This window comes from Vipera ursinii, assembly GCF_947247035.1.
Source record: "Vipera ursinii genome assembly, chromosome: 4".
Lineage (NCBI taxonomy): Eukaryota > Metazoa > Chordata > Lepidosauria > Squamata > Viperidae > Vipera > Vipera ursinii.
This window is the reverse complement of record NC_139514.1, coordinates 83,072,382-83,094,266: the sequence shown is the minus strand read 5'-3', so window position 1 is coordinate 83,094,266 and position 21,885 is coordinate 83,072,382. Positions and strand designations below refer to the sequence as shown.

General features: G+C 38.5%; 1 protein-coding gene across 2 annotated transcripts in view; it reads right to left on the bottom strand.

Annotated features, from left to right (window-relative positions):
* The window catches only part of GABRB3 (gamma-aminobutyric acid type A receptor subunit beta3), a gene marked incomplete at its 3' end in the record, with an annotated part of 371,697 nt that overhangs the window by 185,809 nt on the left and 164,003 nt on the right, over nucleotides 1-21,885 (bottom strand). The window contains exons 1-3 of one of the 2 annotated variants that reach the window (XM_083361516.1): nucleotides 14,787-14,926; nucleotides 14,395-14,486; nucleotides 14,156-14,223 (exon numbers count right to left, since the gene is read on the bottom strand). In XM_083361516.1, the coding sequence (XP_083217642.1) occupies nucleotides 14,156-14,223; nucleotides 14,395-14,486; nucleotides 14,787-14,866 (240 nt within the window). In that variant the 5' untranslated portion in view covers nucleotides 14,867-14,926. Of the gene's footprint in view, nucleotides 1-14,155; nucleotides 14,224-14,394; nucleotides 14,487-14,786; nucleotides 14,927-21,885 lie in introns of those variants that run through there. The other variant, XM_083361517.1, reaches the window with a different exon arrangement.

The window sequence follows — 21,885 nt, the reverse complement described above, 5'->3', positions numbered from 1 at the left end:
GATCCACTTCTGATAAATGTTTTATTCCCTTCATTCACATTTAAGCTAAGTTTTCCTTTCCTGGCATAAATTCACAAACTAGCCTGAAAATTCAATAACCTTTATTCAGGTCTGCTGTATCCTTTTCTCTCCCTTCCCCCACTTTTTTTTTAATTTCAAAGACATATAACACTTTTATCTTTCTTTCAAATGAATGGGTTTGCTTGACAAGCAAGTTGGTTACTTAATGGCCACAGCATTTGCTTAACTTCAGCATTCAGTTAACAACTGTTGTGAAAACATCTGGAAAATTAATTCTGGCCATGTGGATGCCTTGACTTATGACTACAATGTCTTACAACCATAATTCTGGGTTCAGTTACAGTTGTTAAGTCAAGAACTACCTGTATTATAGCTAATCAATGATACAAAGAAAACAGAAGGTGCACATTTCTATGGCAACAGACAACAACCCACTGACACTATATTTTCCCTCCCCACCCCAAAAAGTCTAACAAAACAGAGGAGGGTGAAAAATGAAAGTTATAAGCAAAACAGCATAATGTAGAGGGGACATTTAATTCCAGTGTGCCTAATGAATCATATGATAGACTAATAGAGTATGCCAGGTAAATTGGGTGTTTATAGCAAATATTTTATTCCAACAGTCTGAAAGACAGTTCAATGCATGGACATTACAGGATAAACAATACTGAAATAAAACTGATTATTTATACACTGTATGCAAATATGGAACGCTCTATTCAGTCAGCAACAAGACTGTCTCATATAACTGCAGCTCACAAAGCCCTGCTTGAAAAATTACAACTTTATCTAAAAAAGTAAATAAAATAATCAGACCACAGGATATGATCTCAGCAATATTTCATATAATTATGCAGAGAAAGTATAGATTTATTGCATTAGATTGGATAGAATACCTGCAGCATATTGCACTGACATTTGTGGCATCATTAAAGAAGAAGCAAATAAAAATACCTTGAAATGAAAAAGGCAGCAAAATCATTATCTGCTGACATGTACAAAACAGCAAAACAAAGGCAAAAAAAAGCAACAGAGACAGAGGAAAAACTGCCCAACTATGCACTGAGTATGAGAGAATGGGAAGAAGTGACAAGGATTTATATCTAAATCAACACTGAAAAGAAACTGAGTATAATAAGTAAATGGCAAAGAAAAATAATTCTGAAAATTAGAGGAAAAAACCTTGCTGAGAATTCTCCAGGCTGTCTTTGAGAATCAGATATGATTGAACAGACGGGAATAAAAAATTCAGAAAGGATGCTAGCATGCTCAAACTACAATTACAGGTTATTGATTCACAAGGATTATGACTATAACCATGAAATTAAAAAATTGTCTACTTTTTAGGGACAAAGATTATGACAGATCTAAACAAAACATTGAGATTCAAAGGCATCTGATAACAAAGTTATATAGACCATGAGTTTCCAATTGTGAAAATAATAAATTGTGATAAATAGAAAAAGCTGGTGCTAGATAAACTTGTTCAAAATATATTGGGCCACAAATGAAGTAATGGAATACATTGCTCACTGAAAGTGTTAATAATGAAACTAAAACTTAAATGTTTTGGATACATACTGCAAAATTAAGAGTTCCTGGAAAAAAAACATGATACTTGGAAAAATGAAAGACAATCAAAAAAGAATGACAAGATGAATAGAGACTGTCACTAATGATGCAAGTATGATCTTTGTTGTTGTTAGCTGCGAAGTCGTGTCCGACCCATCGCGACCCTATGGACAACATTCCTCCAGGCCTTCCTGTCCTCTACCATCTTCTGGAGTCCATTTAAGCTCACGCCTACTGCTTCAGTGACTCCATCCAGCCACCTCATTCTCTGTCGTCCCCTTCTTCTATTGGCTTCAATCTTACCCAGAATTAGGCTCTTCTCCAGTGAGTCCTTCCTTCTCATTAGGTGGCCAAAGTGCTTGAGTTTAAGCTTCAGGATCTGGCCTTCTAAAGAGCAGTCAGGGTTGATCTCCTCTAGGACTGACCGGTTTGATCGCCTTGCAGTCCAAGGGACTCGCAGGAGTCTTCTCCAGCACCAGAGTTCAAAGGCTTCAATTCTTTGGCGCTCAGCCTTTCTTATGGTCCAACTTTCACTGCCATACATTGCAACTGGGAAGACCATAGCCTTGACTATATGCACTTTTGTTGACAGGGTGATGGCTCTGCTTTTTAGTGTGCTGTCTAGATTTGCCATGGCTTTCATCCCCAGGAGCAAGCGTCTTTTAATTTCTTGGCTACAGTCCCCATCTGCAGTGATCTTGGAGCCCAGGAAAATAAAATCTGTCACTACCTCCATTTCTTCCCCATCTATTTGCCAGGAATTGAGAGGGCCAGATGCCATGATCTTGGTTTTCTTAATGTTAAGTTTCAACCCAACTTTTGCACTCTCCTTCTTCACCTGCAACAAGAGGCTCTTTAGTTCTTCTTCACTTTCTGCCATTAGAGTGGTATCATCTGCGTATCTTAGGTTGTTGATATTTCTTCCGGCAATCTTAATTCCAACTTTTGATTCATCTAGCCCTGCCTTTCTCATGATGTGCTCTGCATATAAGTTAAATAGGCAGGGCAACAGTATACAGCCTTGCCGGACTCCTTTCCCAATTTTGAACCAATCAGTGGTTCCGTGTCCAGTTCTCACTGTTGCTTCTTGACCCGCATATAGGTTTCTCAAGAGACAAATAAGATGGTCTGGTACTCCCATCTCTTTAAGAACTTGCCACAGTTTGTTATGATCCACACAATCAAAGGCTTTAGCATAGTCAATGAAGCAGAAGTAGATGTTTTTCTGGAACTCCCTAGCTTTCTCCATGATCCAGCGTATGTTGGCAATTTGATCTCTAGTTCCTCTGCCTCTTCGAAATCCTGCCTGTACTTCTGGTAGTTCTCGATCCACATATTGCTGAAGTCTAGCTTGTAGGATTTTAAGCATGACTTTACTAGCATGAGAAATGAGTGCAATGGTGCAATAGTTTGAACATTCTTTGGCACTGCCTTTCTTTGGAATTGGAATGTAAACTGATCTTTTCCAATCCTGAGGCCACTGTTGAGTTTTCCAAATTTGCTGGCAAATTGAGTGTAGCACTTTTACTGCATTGTCTTTTAAGATTTTGAATAGCTCAGCTGGAATACTGTCACTTCCACTAGCTTTGTTGTTGCTCAGCTTTTCTAAGGCCCACTTCACTTCACATTCTAGGATGTCTGGCTCGAGGTCAGTGACCACCTCATTGTGATTATCAGGGATGTTAAGCACATTCTTGTATAGTTCTTCTGTGTAATTTTGCCACCTCTTCTTAATCTCTTCTGCCTCTGTTAGGTCCCTGCCATTTTGGTCCTTTATCATGCCCATTTTTGCATTAAACGTTCCCTTCATTTCTCCAATTTTCTTGAAAAGATCTCTGGTCCTCCCTATTCTATTGTTTTCTTCTATTTCTTTGCACTGTTCATTTAAGAAGGCATTCTTATCTCTTCTAGCTATTCTCTGGAATTCTGCATTCAATTGGGTGTATCTTTCTTTTTCTCCCTTGCCTTTCGCTTCCCTCCTTTCCTCAGCTATTTGCAAAGCTTCCTCAGACAGCCATTTTGCTTTCTTGCATTTCTTTTTCTTTGGGATGGTTTTGGTTGCTACCTGTTGTACAATGTCGCGAACCTCTGTCCATAGTTCTTCAGGCACTCTGTCTATCAGATCTAATTCCTTAAATCTATTTGTCACCTCTACTGTATATTCAACAGGGATATGATTTAATTCATACCTGAGTGGCCTAGTGCTTTTCCCTACTTTCTTCAGTTTAAGCCTAAACTTTGCAAGGAGAAGCTCATGGTCTGAGCCACAGTCAGCTCCTGGTCTTGTTTTTACTGACTGTATAGAGCTTCTCCATCTTTGGCTGTAGAGCATATAGTCAATCTGATTTCTGTGTTGACCATCTGGTGATGTCCATGTGTAGAGCCGTCTCTTGGGTTGTTGGAAAAGAGTGTTTGCTATGACCATCGTATTCTCTTGACAGAATTCTATCAGCCTGTGCCCTGCTTCATTTTGCACTCCAAGGCCAAACTTGCCTGTTATTCCAGTTATCTTTTGGCTTCCTACTTTAGCATTCCAATCCCCCATGATGATAAGAACATCATTTTTTGGTGTTAGTTCTATAAGGTGCTGTAGTGCTTCATAGAACTGGTCAATTTCATCCTCTTCAGCACTGGTGGTTGGGGCATAGACTTGGACTACTGTGATATTGAATGGTTTGCCTTGGATTCGAACTGAGATCATTCTGTCATTTTGAGGATTGTATCCCAGTATTGCTTTTCCTACTCTTTTATTGACTATGAAGGCTACTCCATTTCTTCTGAAGGATTCTTGCCCACAGTAGTATACCTGATGGTCATCTGAATTAAATTCACCCATTCCTGTCCATTTTAGTTCGCTGATACCTAAGATGTCGATGTTCAGTCTTGTCATCTCTTGTTTGACCACGTCCAGCTTTCCTTGATTCATGGATCTTACATTCCAGGTTCCTATGGAGAAAAAATCTTTACAGCATCGGACTCTCCTTTCACCACCAGACACATCCACAGCTGAGCGTCCTTTCGGCTTTGGCCCAGTCGCTTCATTCTTTCTGGCGCTACTAGTACTAGCCCTCTGCTCTTCCCCAGTAGCATATTGGACGCCTTCCGACCTGAGGGGCTCATCTTCCGGTGTCATATAGTTTTGCCTTTTGGTACTGTCCATAGGGTTTTCATGGCAAAGATACTGGAGTGGGTTGCCATTTCCTTCTCCAGTGGATCACGTTTTGTCAGAACTCTCTGCTATGACCTGTCCGTCTTGGGTAGCCCTGCACGGCATAGCTCATAGCTTCATTGAATTACACAAGCCCCTTCGCCACGACAAGGCAGTAATCCATGAAGGGGAGTATGATCTTAGAAGAACATAAATAAGGAATTACTAATATAATCTTTGCAAAATAACATCCATCAGGTCACAAAGATTTGGAAGCAACTGAATAATTAAAAAAAACCAGCTAGAAGAGTAACACGCACATATTGCACCAGCAGGACTTCCAACCAAATGTGCATCATTACCATCAACCAATCAGTTAATATATTTTCAATGCATAAGAAACCTTCAGAGGAGTTTGTGACTTCAGGCTTGTATTTTAAAGAATACTTTTGACAAACATTCACCATAATTCTAGCTATAGTTGTGACCACCCTGATTTTACATTTTTGAGGTGGTCATTAAGCAAATGCCAAACTCATTAAGCAAACCAATGGTTCACTAAGGGTTTTACTGACAACAGGAAAACTGCTGTATTTCAGCAACACCATTGTAAAACATGGTCATGTGAATGTGCCCAGTTGCTGAGCAGCAAAGTGAAGTATGTCAGCACAGAGGGGCAGGGCAACCATTGGAACTTTGGATCTGGGTCATAAGTTCCCTTTTTCATGTTGGTCATAACTTCAAAGGCAACTTGTACCTTGGAGGGAAGTGTGTGGAAACTTGAAAAGACTGTAATAAATCATTTCCATATTGTTGCCAAGAAAAATTTCATAGACATCCATGGAGTTATAAGAAATCAAACCCAAGTTGTATACTCTTGACTGAAGATCAATGCAGTCTTTCTCTCTGAAATGGTGGTCCTCTTTTGCTGACTACACAGTTTCAAGAGGAATGAAAAAAACGTGACATAAGAGGAAGAGAACATTCTCTTAGCCAGCCAGATCAGTCAAATCAACTGTGGTGATCAATAGGGTGACAGATATCACAGCCAGATTATCCTCACTTCCAAATATGAGTCAAGTGAGCCATTTCAAAAATTGTCCTTCCCCAGCCATTAGTGCAAAAGGTATTTTACTAGTTCCAAAATAAACCTGAATTTACTAATTCATTTTGACATTCAGTAGATGGTACAATCACATAAATTGTTGCTGTAGTATACCTAACAGTTCAAATGAAACCACAATCCATGGCACTGAATAATTTGGAACAGATTTTATTTACCCAAGCAGAGGGAAAAACAGAATAGAGTGGAGTAGAGTAGAGTAGGAAGGGACCCTGGAGGTCTTCTAGTCCAGCCACCTGGTAAAGCAGGAGAACCTATATCATCTCAGACAGGTGATTGTCTAGTTCCTTCTTAAAAATCTCCAGTGATTGAGCACCCACGATTTCTGGAGGCAAGCTATTCCACTGGTTGATTGTCCTCACTGTCAGGAAGTTTCTCCTTAATTCCAGGTTGCTTCTCTCTTTGATCAATTTCCAATCACTGTTTCTCATTCTTCCCTCTGGTGAACAAAGTGACCCAGTGTTGAGATTCAGCCAGTTCGCACCACTTCGGCAGAACTAGTAGCTAATTTTTTTTGTTGCTCAGGCCCAGAATGGACTTCTGGAAGCAGCATCCACACAGAGAACTGGTTGTTCACATATTTGAATCCCACCACTGAAGTGACCTCCTCTTCCTTGTGGCAGCCCCTCAAATACTGGAATATTGTTATCATGTCACCCCTATTTCTTTTTTTCTTTAGACCAGCCAAATCCATGTCCTGCAGCCATTCTTCATATGTTTTAGTCTTCAGGCCTTTGATCATCTTAATTGCTCTTCTCTGAATTTTTTCCAAACTCTCAACATCTTTTTTGTGATATTGTGACCAAAATTGGCTGCTGTATTCCAGGTGTGGTCTTACTAGGGTTTTATAAAGCAGTACTAATATCTTACATGATTTTGATTCTATGTCTCTGTTTATACAACCCAGGGTTGTATTAGCTTTTCTGGTTGCTGCTACACATTGCGGGCTCATACTCAAGTGATCGTCCACTAGGACTCCAAGGTCCCTCTCACAGTTACTGTTTTTAAGCCAGATCTCACCCAATCTGTACTTGCAACTTTGATTTTTCCTGCCTAAATGCAAAAGTTTGCTTTTCTCCACACTGAAACTCATTTTGTTGGATTGGGCCCATTGTTCAAGTTTGTCTAGATCTTTTTGGATCCTGAGTTTGTCTTCTGGAGTGTTGGTTACTCCTGTCAGTTTGGTGTTGTCTGAAAATTTGATGAGTTCCCCTTCAATTCCCTCATCTAAGTCATTGATGACGATATTGAAGAACACTGGGCCTAAGATGGAAGCTTGTGGTATCCCACTGCTTACTTCTCTCCATGTGGATGTAATGGCATTGAGGATTACTCATTGAGTACGGTTTGTCAGCCAGCTATACAGTATATCCATCTGGTGGTGATGTTGTGGTCTAAAGTAGGTTGTATACTATGTCCATAGCATTTCGCTGGTCTACTAGTTTAGTCACTTTATCAAAGAATGAAATAAGATTGGTTTGGGATGATCTGTTTTTAACAAACCCATGCTGGCTACTGGTTATGACTTTGTTTGCTTCTAGTTGTTCGCAGATCTGTTTTTTATTATCTTTTCTAGGATCTTCCCAGGTATTGATGTTAAACTGATGGTCTGTTGTGTCCTGGATCTATGTTTTCTTTTTTTCTTTCTTGAAGATGGTAACCGCATCAGCCCTTTTCCAATCCTCAAGTATTTCCCCGGTGCTCCAGGATTTATGAAAGATGTGGTGCATTGGTTCTAAGATAACATCTGCCAGCTCTTTCAGAACTCTGGGATGTAATCTGTCGGGTCCCGGTGATTTATATTTGTCAAGGTCAGAGAGGTGTTCTCTTGCTTATTTTAATTTTTTGTTTCTAGCATGTCTTTTGCAGTGGGGTTTTTTTGTATGTTAGGCTATAGTTTCTTTTTGTTTGAAAACTGATTCAAAGTATGAGTTAAGCAGCTCTGCTTTCTCCCTGTTGCCTGTTACTTCCTTGCCATCTTCTCTCTTTAGTGGGCCTACAGTTTCCTGACTTTTTTCTTGTTAATATATTGGAATAAACTTTTTGTTATTATCCTTGATTTCTGTTGCAAGTCTTTGTTTGTTCTGATCCTTTGCTTTCCTGACTTCATCTTTGCATTTTCTGTCTGTTGATATTCGGCCTTAATGATGTGCCCCTCTTTCCATTTTTTGTATTTGTCCTTTTTGCCTTTCAGTTTGTCAGAGAGATCTTTGTGTAGCCATTCTAGTTTCTTCTTGAATTTATTTTATTTATTCTTATTTATATGAACAAACTGCTTTCCAACTCTGAGTTTCCTTGAATCTCTGTCCCTGATCTATTTATTTATAGCTTCAGTATGCTGTGAATGATAATGTTGCAGTAGTTGCATCAAAAAGAGTTTAAATCTTTCCACTTTTGCTGTATGCAAAATAATGAAGGAAAGATCAAGAAAGAATACTGGATTTGATGTCTATTGGTCTGATTTCAAATCAAAGTGAACCTTTTGATTAGGATCACAATCACAAAGCTTTAGCCATGTCATCCATCTCTAGTTTACAGCAGTTGTACGAGAATCTCTTGTAAGCTATATTAGCTATATTGGTTTTATGAAAAAGATGTATAATTCCATTTAACCACCAATCATCAGCTACACTGCATATATAAAAGTCATACCATGTTTCCCTGCAAATAAGATCCACCCAGGAATTAAGCCCTAGCCTGATTTTCTGGCATGCACCTAATATAACCCTACCTCCAAAATAAGCCCTAGTTAAGAGCCCACCCACTCCGTCCCATGACTGGTGCTTGCTGCCATAATGGGGCAGGAGAGCGCATGTTGCACCAGTGCCATCGCCATGAATTGAGGCAAGGCAGGTAGGGAGAGTGGAGCTGCCCCACATACCCCGCATCCGCTTATCTCAGGGCCCCCGCAGCCAGACCACTCCCTTCTCAGTGACCTCCTGTTCAATGACCCGACTGCTTGCCCCCCTCTACCCTTTCACTCCCCTTCTGACCCAGCCTGCCATACTATGGAGGATAGGCAGGGAAGTCTCAGTCTCCTTACCCAGTCCCCTCTGCCATTTCAGAGTCAGGGGGGAGTGATGGTGAAAGGCACCACTACTGTTGCACAACAGCCATGTCCACTGTTGGAGGAGCTTTCTTTGGTCCCAGCTGCCCCTGTTTCACCCTGCAGATCACCTGCCCGGTGGCAGCCATTGCCTCCTTCTCCTCCACCAACTCTCCTGTGGCTTATGCAATGACTGGGTGATGCAAGCCTTCAGTGTTGCCTCTCTCTGCCTGCCACATACCCTCCAAAGCCACTTGCCCATTCCCTCCCACCATCTGCTTCCCCATGGCTACAATAGCTTACAGGGCTTCCCAAGGCAGTCGCTCAGGAGGCAAGGGCAGTGTTAGAAGAATGTGCCTTCAGGCGAGGAGGAGAGCAGTGTGGATAGGCAGAGGCAGCCAAAGGACCGGGCAGCACATGCCTCCCCTGCCACCTCCTTCCACCTGCCACACAACTGCCGAAGCTGCCTGCCCGCTCCCTCCCCCATCTGCTTGCCTGAGGCCACAATGTCATACAGGATTTTGGGAGTCAAGAGCACTGCTGGCGGAACATGCCTTCAGGCAAGGAGGAGAGTGGCACGGACAAGTGCAGCAGTTGCAACTGTGAACAACCAGACAGGGATGGAGTGGGTGGGCAGCCACTGAAAAAAGGACATTCCCTGAAAATAAGCCCTAATGGGTCCTTTGGTGTGTATGTGTGTGTGTGTGTGTGTGTTTGTACAAGACCTGGTCTTGTTTTCACAGAAATACAGTAATTACTCTTTACAAATACTGCTTTTCTTCCTCTCAACATTTTATATAAATTTAGCAAGGGCAAATTTTTCTTTGCAAATTTTACTATATTTTGCAGCAAAGCACTAATATTACTGGCACTTTTTGAAAATCAAATTTTAAAACAGCTTGAAAACTCTGGCATCAATTTCTGTCAAATGGCACATACTTCACTCATCATAGCTTACAAATTGTGCTCAAAGGCTAAAAATTATGCTAGTGTTTCCTTGGCTACATTTTAAGAAAATGTTGCTTCATTTTTCCAAATATTTCTCCAGATCTATATTAAATTGACCACTTCAAAAGCTCTGAATATAGTCATATGACCATCACTTTAGGCCGAGAAGTGAGCCAATAAATTTAATTACTTAACATAAAGCAGACATCCATTTGCACTGGAAATTTCAATCAGTATTTTTAGCTGTCAAGAGACCAATTAAGCTGATGGAAGACTAGTTAGAGTATACGCTCTGTGCTTGTACCATGTTTGTATTCATTATTTTAGATGCTTATTTTAAATTTTCCATTTATTATGTGGCCTAGTTTAATGAATTAGGTGCCTACAAAATTCAAGGAATCTCTGATGAACGAATGTGATTGAACAGTAGTCATCTGACAAAGACTAGTCTTGAGAAGATCTCATCCATGTAAACTCTTTGGGTGAGTCATAGTACATCTTACCTCACAAGCCAAAATTGTAGGGCTAAACGTGAAAGCTACCCTTATATGTTACCCTGATCTCCTGAAAAAAGTTAGAATGCCAATATAATAAATATTTATTCTAAGTTTCAGTACAAATTTCATGATCCAATAGGAAATATTCTAGGGACAAGTTAGGAAAGTATACCAGGCAACAATTTATGGCAGTACACCATATATACCTCCTAGTTGGTGGAATGACAGCAACAGCATGTTGGCTTGCAAGGTAGCCTTTAACTTAGAAAATCTAAATCATATAAACTAGCATAGGCATATTTGGGTTTAAGCAACTTTACAAAATATAAGGCTATGAATAGTTGCTATTCAGAACACTTACATATTGCTTCCAGAAACAGACCCCATCATTTTGATACCACTTTCAGGAAAACATGAGTGAAAATGTGCTATTTCATTCAGGTTCTGTTGGCACATTGGTATCTTGTTGGTCATGGTGGAACAGAAACATGCTAGAAACATTCAGGGTCTTTAATCTGATTCAGGATAGTTCTTTTAATGCTCTTATTGTGTAACTTTGTAAACCAAGAATAGACATGATATGGTCTTCCACTGAAATTCCCAGGCACTTCAATCAGCATGCTAACTATCAAGAATAAGTACTCTAGAGCAAGTAAGAGAAAAAACAGAACATACATTTTCCAAAGAAGCAGTGGGGGGAAAAACTTAAACCATCTGCTCCCCTCAAATATACATACATAGTCATACATACATTTTCCAAAGAAGCAGTGGGGGGAAAAACTTATACCATCTGCTCCCCTCAAATATACATACATAGTCATACAGTACATGTCAGTCAGCAACAGAACATATATGAGAAAACAGACACATTTTTAAAAGAAGATATTCCATAATATTGGTATATCAGTTGAAAAGTTCTATCCATTTGACTTACCCTGACAACCCACAATGGACAACACTGTATCAGGATCTCTAATAGGAAACTTATAATCTTTAAGCTATATAAGTTTACAAAAGTGTTTTAAAGTAAGAAACAATATTCTAAAGGATAGCCAACCCCACCCCACTTAATATATTGTAAGTGATTATGTGGTATGCAATAAATGCGTTTTATCAGCCATCCTCAGAGAATACTCAAGCTACATTGTTTTTGATCCTCTAACATTTCAGGTCAGGCTACCTTTACAGGGCCAGTCCCTCCATGCTGAATCTGGACATGGATAATACATAACTGATTGCAGCCAATCAAAATAATACATTTTAAAAGGAAACACAGCTGGTGTACTAGCCAGAGCTGGTTATAATGTATTCTTAGTCTTTCCTTTGCCAGTAAATTTGCAAACAACTTTGAATCAAGGATCAAATATCTTAAGAGAGAATGAAACTTGATCTAATGAAAGCTGTATATTTATCCATAGAGTGACAATGTACAGTATTTTCATCTTCTGTTTCATAGTATTATATTTAGATTTTTTTTTAAAAAAAACACCTTTTAAATTTGCTAATGGGACTAAGAAAAGGAGACACAAAATCTCATAAGACTAATCAGAGGGTTGGTGGCACTTAGACAAGAGTCAGTAGCAGAAGATCACATTTAACTTTGCTACACATCAATTTTTACCTAATTCCACAGCAGGCTTTAATTCTTTTTCTAGCTATCACCAGAACCTAGGTGGTAAAGGCTTTTGGGAAAGCTTTTTCATGAAAGATTTGTTGTTGTTAGGAAAATCTAAGTACTTCTACTATTAACTATTTTCTTTCCCTTTTTTTTACTTCTGAGTTACATTATCATAATAAATACAAAGTAGTAAAATGTGTGCTAAGATAGTGTTATTCTCTGCTATGAAATCAGTTAAAAGTATAAAATATTTTTTAAAAAATTGAATTGTAGCAAAATGTTTTATGTACTTCAATATCACTGAACTGGATTATTTCAATATGTGCTTTCCCAATATTTTAAATAAATATAACTTAAGATATACACTAATGTTTTTTGCAGAATAAAATAAAATAGGCAAGTTATTAGAACTTTAGGTTGTTGTTTATACATATTTAAGTAGAAATAACTCCATTAAAATTAGTGGCATAGGCAGTTCTTGCAGAGGAATAATGACTAGAGGGACAGGAAGAACAATTAAGTGATTCTGACTCCTAGTGCTTATCCCATCCCATCTAAAAGGATCCCTACTCTAAAATAAATTTGGTTAAGGATTAGCAACTTCACTGAGAAAGAAAAAAAATACAAGTAGTTTTCTTTTCCAGGCAGAAAAACAATGGCTTCATCTCTTATTAAAAATCACTGTTAGTTAAATAAGAAAAAAACTGCCTTATTTTAATTTACATGTAATGGGTCATTAAGAATCATGGAGACACAGAAATTTAAACTTTGTTATTAAACTTCAGACTCTTAAGGTCATAAATCATTTAAGGTCTTAAAAAATACATATAGTACAACAATCACCTGCCTTGCTTTACTTAATAACCAATAATGGGCTGATATGTTTAGCATGTTTCCTTTCCACAAAATATACCTTTATAAGTTTTCAGACAAATTTTGAAATGTAATGTATACTTTTGGAGCACAGAGTCTATCAACAACAAATACTATAAATATTATTTATATAAATGTTAAGTAATAGAAAAAAATAATTTAATCCAGTTTTATAACAGACTGTGCATTATGTTTCTTGAAGAATTTTAAATTTCTGAATATTCTATTTATTTTTGAAAATTGTGCATGTAAAGGAGAGAGAACATTTATTTTTACTTATATTATTTCCAGTCCTGGGAAGTTTATTTTATATAATGAGTATATAAAATAAGAATTAAACAAAGTAAACAAAGTAAAATGTATTGTGATATTATTTTCTAAACCAGTATAGACTCACTATTAACAATTTAAAGTTGTACCTTAAGGGTGTACAGTGCAATTAAGATTGTTTTTAATGCATATCCCATTTTCTCTTACACAGAGACACAGAGGAAATTGTTCCTTGTTAGTAAAATAAAACTTATAATACAATTTTTGTTTCAAATAAATGATAAAAAACTTATCCAATGCTAAAGACCTATTGAAATCACTGCAACTTGGTTTGAAGTAGACGTGTATATGCTTATGTGCATAACAAAATAAAAGTGAAGTACAATTAAACTGCTAACCAAGTTACGCTAGCAATCTTCATTAGAAGGGAGAGTGGCTTTTTATGCAAAGCTTTCACATCAATACAAGCACTAGAACTCTGTAATGACATCTGCAAGCCCAACTAACAGTGCAAACGACAGATGCATCTAGGCAACTGAAGTTCCTTTTCAGCACCTGAGACAGCACTCTAAAAACTGGCTCTATTCCCTTCAGTAGATTCAGCATGCAGTCCACTCTGCTGCCATCCAAAAGCTATCTGCATATGGCACACCTAAGCCAGTCACTTGATTTTGCTGCATTATAACTTCCCAAATCAAGAAAAGGTCTGTCTCAACACAGGAAATGCAGCATCTAAAACTATCAAGGGAATAGTACACTAGATTGCAGTCAAGGGACCAATAAACCTCAGGTTATCTATTGACCTGGTTTGCTTTAAACCCATGCACAAACTTTCCAGCCACTGAAGGAGATACAGTGGAGGTGTTTTGCTAAAAGCTCTTTATCTCTCTATGAAAAGGGCCCCTTGTTCAATCTGTTTCAGCCCCCACAAATAATAAAAAGCATACCACTACCAAGACAACATTCAAAATCTGATAAAAATCCATCCATTTGAGGCAACACTCCCATTTTCAGGTGGAAATAGAGGTCTACTCACCATGTTGACTTCAGAGACCTTGTCGATACTGGCAATATCTATGTTCATCCCAACATTCACTGGGGGGCCTTAATGAAAAAAAACAGACGGAGGCGTCATTTTGACATACAGTTGCCTGGCGCCCAGGGGTTGGGGGGATTTTGTCTTCCTTGGCAGAACCCCCACCACCTCCCAACCCATTTAACTCACACCCAGAACGCCTAAGGGAGGGTTAGGGGAGCCTCACCAGGGCCTCTCACCTCCAAAATCCGGTCTGAGGCGAATGTCGTAGCCTTTCAACAATTTATCCACAGTTTCTTTCACGAAGGACATGTTCCCAGGATCGTTCACACTGTGGAAGAAGGAGTTTGAGGGAAAGCAGGCAGGGAGGCAGGAGAGGCGGACATGAGCGAGGGCATCAGAGAAGTCGGAAGAGATGGCAGAGGGATAAGGAAAGTGAAGTAATGGGATGGGCCGGCCGGGACAACAAAAGGCGAGGAAAAATAAGTCGAAAGGAGACGGAGACAGCGAAGCAGGAGGAGTGAGGAAGGGACAGAGGTTGTAGGAAAGCTCTGGTCAGTTCTTTTCCTCAGCGAGGCGCAGCCTTCCTTGCCGCGTCCCCTCCCTCCTCCCCGCAAGCCGCTGTTCCTACCTCTGGGCGCAACAGACCACGGCCACCAGGACGGGAGCGGAGAAGAAGCCGAAGAGCCTGCCTCCCCCAAAGCCCCACATCCCTCCGTTCCGGGCTCCCTTGTCGCAGCCGCCGCCGCCGCGTGCGGTTCCGGCTGCCCGAGAGCCGCTGAGGAAGAGGCGGAGGCGAGCGTCCCCTTTCCCCTCCTTCGACACGTCCCCCCTGCCGGTAGCGCTGCGAAGTTCCTGAGGAGAAGCTGAGGAAGGCTTCTCCTCCCCCTTCTCCCCGCGCGCGCGCGCGCGCCTGCTCGAAAAGGACCCCACCCGGCCGCCTGCCGCGCCGCGGCTCAGATCTGCCGTTCCAGGCACCGGCGAGATGCAGCCGCGCGGCTCCGAGGGGTTCCTCCTCCTCCTCCTCCTTCTCCCCCAAGGAGAGTTCTGCCGGCCGGTGACGGCATCCATGGGTTGCCACAGAGGCACCCACGAGCCCTTTCGCCCGGACGCTTTGTCCCGATTGCGCCCACCTCCGTCTCTCTTTCCTCTCAAGCGGGAATCACCACCAGCCTTACACGGCCGCACGGGCCCTCGCCAGCGCCGCTTTGCCGCCTCCACTGAGGCGGCAGCTGCCAACGAAGCCAATCTGTGGGCGCTGGAGAGCGAAGCCGGCGTTAAGCAAGCCGCGGCCGTGGGGAACACAAGCCACAGGTGAAACCGTTCCTAAGCCTTAAGAGTGGAAGAGGGCCTGTACCTCTCGCTCCCGCCGGGGCGCGGGTGGGGAGGAACTGGGTGCGGGGCAGAAGAGACCGGCCTGGCTAACCCTGGCCTGCTGTGCTGACTCCGAGCAATCCAGGGCATCTTGTAAGTCCCGCTGAAGTTCTTAGTTCACGGACTAGGCTACCTGCTCTTGCTCTTTCTTTCTTTTTTTCAATATATATTTATTATATTTTATCAATGGAATAAAATACAAAACAGGAAAAAAACAGAATAAAACATAGTTCAACAGTAATATCAACAACAAAAAATGTGGACAAAAAGGGAAAAGAAAAAAAATGATCCAAACATCAAATAAGTACATTAAACATAAAAAAATCCACCATGGCTGGATCCTGAAAAGAAAAAAAAATAAAAACTGATAAATTTTCCTTTCCTTACATAATGAGTCTGCAAATAGTTATAAACTTGCTCTTTTAATAAACTTTATCATCTGTGATTTCTTTCCATGTCCCTAATAAACTGTGTATTAACATCCATTGCGATTTCTTCATTCCTAACAGGTACGTGCTTATCTTATTTTTTGCACCATAAATCAGCAATCAATCTTGGTTTTTAAATCCCAGAATTTTTTCTTTCCTCCACATTCCAGGAATGATGTTGGCAGCATCCAGTCAACATCTGGGCACTCTATGGAGCTGATTCTCTTAAAGGTGACCTAGTCCTAGAGTACTATTGAATTGCAGCACTGTGACTGTTTCCTAAGGGTAAAAACTCTCTTACTGGAGCACTCTGCACTAGTCTAGGGGCATTAGCTGCCCTGGCAGGTAGCTTGATGACTTTGCAGCTCCTCTTTATAGGAATGGTTTGGAATTTATTAGCAGTCAAATGAAATATACTTGAATAGAAATATACGTACAGGGAGGATTGGGAAATATAAGGAATTTATTTTATTTCTTTTTGGTTCTAAGTGAAGAAGAGATGAAATTCTTTTGTTTCTTTCTAACAGCTGAAGTAGCTAAGAGCAGGTAAATTATGCTTTGCATTTTGTTCCTTGTCTTACGTTGAATGTAATCACAAATTATTTTTCAACTTCTTTTTGGATTTGGGGAAAAGAAATAGCTAGAAGCACAGAGATGTCATATCAACCTAGCAGTAACACCCAAATTCTAGAAACAGCAAAACCTTATACATAGACACAAACACTTATGTACTTCCTGATTAAGCACCAGCTCCTTCTTCTGCCTTACTAAATTTTAAAAGAAAATTTCTTACAATTTCTTATTTCTTGGCCTCTTACAAAAACTCTGCTCCTCCATGCCCTTATCTTTAATTAACCTTCTAGTTATTTAGTTAGTTATCTTTTCTGACTCTCCTGAAAAGTTTTAAACTTAAGTTTTCTTTTGGCACAACATCTAATTTTGAGAAGTTAAATTAAAATGAATTGCCAGTGAAGTCCTTTTCATGAATTATGAGTGGAAGAATGCTATTCCTGCATTCAACTAATTATCAGCCATAGGATGTCTATTGATGTCTCTATGCAGGTTTTCTCCAGAGATCTCCATGCTTTGTGACTAAGTGGCAGAAATGGAAAGACACATGACTTTGGAGTAATGCCTTATGGCCTATTTATTCATATGAAGATTTTTTAAAGAATACAATTCATGAAGAAGATTTTTGAAATGGAGGAACACATTCTGGGTGATGTGCTGTCATGATTGGAAATGCAGTCCTGGACATGTAACTTTGTCTACAACTAAATCTAGTTGGAAAATCATGTATCAGAACAAAAATTATTATTGGCAGCATTCTATATTTATTTATTTAAAATATTTATGTAGCTGCACATCTTACATTGAACTCTGGGCAGCTCCCAAAGAGCAGTTAAAACAATATTGATATACCATTAATACATACGTATATCTATTAAAACCACAAACATTAAAACCTGGCACCAAAATTAAACTTTCACATGCAGTCATCAGTAAGTCCTTTGTCAATCTCATCCTATCCCAGTGCGTGAGGAAAAAGATAAGTTCTTTTCAGAAAGAAGAGGCTAGGAAGGTAGATTTATACCTTAGTCTAAAGTTTAGAATCGTGAGTATGTTCAGGGCTAAGAGACAGAGAAAATGAATAACACACTGGATAATTCATGGAATATTCATCAACTCAAAGATAACCTAAGATACAGTATTTGGCCACTCAAATACAAAATACTCAAGCATTTCTTTCTCAGTGACAGCCCAGACAAAGAGCTTATCTGTATGGTTTAGGCTCAGTTCAGAATTGACTATCCTGGCTTCACTGATGCAATCATCCACATATTGTACATCTAGAAAAGCGTGTATTAGAAATGGGGCTAGGGCAGAAAAAAATAGACAAAAAAAGATAAAAAAGGAACACAGGAATGAAAAGATATGTGATGCAGAAAAATGGAAAGTTTTCCCCTTTCAGTAGAAATAGGATCATACAATAAAAGCTAAATGGTAGGAGGTTCAGGAAACAATAGGATATATTTTTATACATGCTGCATAAGCACTAACTTGTGCTCTTCCACATGCAATGGAAAACTACCATCTCATATTGCTTAACACTCTTCCCCCCCATGTGTGTGTGTGTGTGTGTGTGTATGTGTGTAGTAGGGCAGAGTGTTTATGGAAGGTAAAGCTATCAATATGTTAGTCTTATTTCTTTTTTAAAGGAACAAAAAGCTGCCCAGATCTCCTTTTGCTTTTACATGCATTCAAATTCTTTTTGAAATTTATAATTTATGTTTTCTTAAGTGAAGTATTTTTAAAAGGAAGTACCGTATGAGATCGTGTTAAAGAGATGCACATAATCAAGCACTGTGTTTTTCACTAATGCCCTATATAGGCAAATTGGAAGGCAATGTAAGGTGTGAGCAAATCAACACTTAGGTTAAATGTGTAAAATCTGTTATATTTATTCAGTTAAGATTATTTCCCCATTTAGCATTCTTACAAGATGTCTGTTTGCTGGAAATCTGTGAGGGAAAAATTAATTGATTATGGATATTGAATTTTGCTTCTTTCTTTAGATTTTTATTTCCTTTTTAATACTTTACAAATGATACATGTATTAAAAAGTCTTTGGGGAGAAAATTGTATGTTTCAATTATGTTGAAAGCAAGTGAAATATTAGAAACTAACCATGGCATGGAATCTTACTTTCAAGTACACATCAACTTATCTCTTATAAGTCCTGATAAACAGATCCTATAAACACTGATTTGAAACCAAACCCAACTGAATACAATAGAATCACTTTTGTATAAAATCATGTAAGACTGTTCATATTTTTATCAAGTTAAACTAGAGGAAACCTCTATAATCTTTCCTAGAATTTCAGTCAAAGTTGCATTCTGTCTTAAGTCTTTGACTTCCCTTTCTTTTATACCTCAGGAAATAATCCAATGTTAAAAAACTTCAGTTTTGCATTACTTTAACCCAAAATTAAAAATACTCTGAATTAATATTTCTAAGTCATTTGCAAATGGAAATAAGGTACATTAGTGATGGCAGTAGCCAATATAGCTATCCAGCATAGGTGCTTTTTCTTTAGTTAAGACTGAACCATAGTAAGATTGTGTAACTGGTTTTTTTAAGAGCTTGGAAATCAGTGATGTTGCTGCCTCTGTATTTCCTATTTGCTCTTTGTTGTTGTTCAGGTTTTAGCTAAAATCCTTCTGTTTCAATGGAGGAGATGAATAAATGTAGTTTCAATGAATGAGATAGAAAATTTTAAATTTTAATTTAATTTGTAAACATACTACATTTAAATGTTAGTTCACCATTCTAATGTCTAGTCAATGTGGCTTGCAACACTACAATATCACTTCATGCATTACAATAAAATATTAAAATAAAAATATATTAAAATATATTAAACACATTATCTTATTAGTAAAAGGTGTGGGATTTTTCTATAGTCCTTCATTTAAAATATGGGGTAAAACTATAAGCTTTACATAAAATGGCAAATACTCCTGCCTATAGTTGTCATTTAAATGGACTATTTGGCATACCCTTAGTACATAATTCTTTAAAATGTGTAATAATACATTGGAACAAATTTAAATTTATTCTAGAGCCTGATTTGAATTGACCAAATCGCCTAGTGCATTTTTGCCAGGAAATCATCTCAGCATAATGAACACATGGTTTGTTCAACACAAACAATGTTTGTACACATGGACAGCACCAAATGGACAACATTGAAATCAGATAAACTTCAGTTTATGCCAACAATGCTGGAAAAGTTCATTTGCATCTGTTAAGATACTTCCTGGTGCTGATTGTAGTGCAGACCATAGGTTATTAGTGGCTCAAACTCTGCAAAGTGAAAAAAAGGTATTATTCCTCCAAAATTCAATGTGAACAACATCTCACCTATGTATGCCATAGAAGTTAAGAATAGGTTTGAACCACAGAATCTAGAGGGGAAAAATCCAAATGAACAGTGGTGAGAGATCCAAGGTAAAATCATGGAAATTGCTGGAAAGCATGTGTCATGCCAAAAGCCAAAGGGAACAAATACAGTAAGTGTGACACCATCAAAATAGCTGACCAGCAAAGGGTGGCCAGAGCCAAAGGTAATAAGCGTTAAAAAGCTTAATGCAATTTTCCAACATGAAGCCAGGAAAGACAAAAATAGGGAGTGCGAGGAGCAGTGTCAACATCTGGAAGAAGCTAACAGAAAGGGACAAACTAAAGTCATGTTTGTCATAGTAAAAATGATGTGATCCAGCTTTTCAGCACAGCAAGGATCTATTAAGCACTACAATGGGGATGTACTAAGTGCAGAAGATCAAGAACAGGTGGAAAGAATATACAGAAGGACTCTATAGAAGTTTGACTTATTATCAGGATGACAATGACAATAGCCTAATTAATAAAGAACCAAACATCTTGACAGAAGTAGAATGGGCCATGAAGAAATTGCCAAACTGGAAATCCCCAGGTATTGATGTAATACCTGTGAAATTACAAAAACCAATGCCAGTTAACATTATCACTGCCCTGTGGAAGAGATATGATCTTAGGACTGAAAAAGATCTGTTTTTATCCCATTAGCAAAGAAAGGTGATGCCAGAGACTGCTCCAACTATTCCACAATTGCATTGATTTCTCATGCAAACCATAATCAAAGCTTTTGACTATGAAGAACACAATAAACTATGAATGACTTTGCATGAACTTGGTATCACAACCCACTTGATCAGACTTATCAAATCACTATACACTGATCAGGAGGTAAAAATTAGAACACTCTCTGGTGACACATTGGTTCAGGATCTGTAAGAGAGTTAGACAGGTATGTATTTTATCACCATTTTTGTTCAATCTATATGCTGAAGTGATCATGTGAAAATTAGAACTGTAATTGCCTGATGTTGGAGTAAAGATTGGGGGAAGAATCATAAATAATTTGAGGTACACGAATGATATAATGTTATTGGCTGAAAATAAGGAGCACCTTGAAAAAAATGATCTGGAAAATCAAGGACAAAAGTGAAAAAGTAGGATTGAGTCTTAACATCAGGAAAACAAAGATAATGACAACAGCTGCAGATGGACATGAGTTGTATAAAATCAACAAAGAGGAAATTTAATTAGTTCATCTGCCTTGTATCAAAAATTGTTCATGATGGCAGTTCTACTCCTGAAACCAAATGCAGGATAACCTTAGGCCGCACTATAATGGTTAACATGAATAAGATTTGGCAAAGCAGAGATATTGATATAAATACAAAAAGCAGGTTAGTTAGAGCAATGGTCTTCCTGATAATGATGTATGGGTGTAAGACTTGGACATTAAAAATGATTGAAGAAGCAACATTTGTCACTCTCCCTAATTAAGTATTTTCATAAATAGACAAATCAACCAAGTAGGCAAGAATAAACAAGCCCAGAATTTTTAAGTTATACGCATAAAATTTCTGATAATGCTCAGACAAGCAATTAAATATATATATATATTTGGACTGTCTAGTGTAGACTATTCATTCTTTGGATTATGTCTTAATTTGTTTCAATTTAAATAGCAACTTGATCTTTTCAGATATTAAACGGGAATTTTATTATTTATTTGCTGTAGTATTCCATATTATTCAATCTATACTCTTCAGAGTTGAAATAATATAAAAACCAGAGTTAATAACATTTATTTGTATAGATCAGTTTTTTCTTTAATATCCATGCAATAATCTAATTTAACTGCATTGAGAATTTTGAAAAAAATGACTGTTACAAATTATTGTAGTGAATAAATATGACTTCTATAAAAGAAAGACCAAAACAAAGAAGGAAGAAGAATTTTTATGAAGTTAAAAGTAAATAAAAGATGTCACTGAATATCTCACTTTCAGTCAATTCAGTACAAGTAAGACT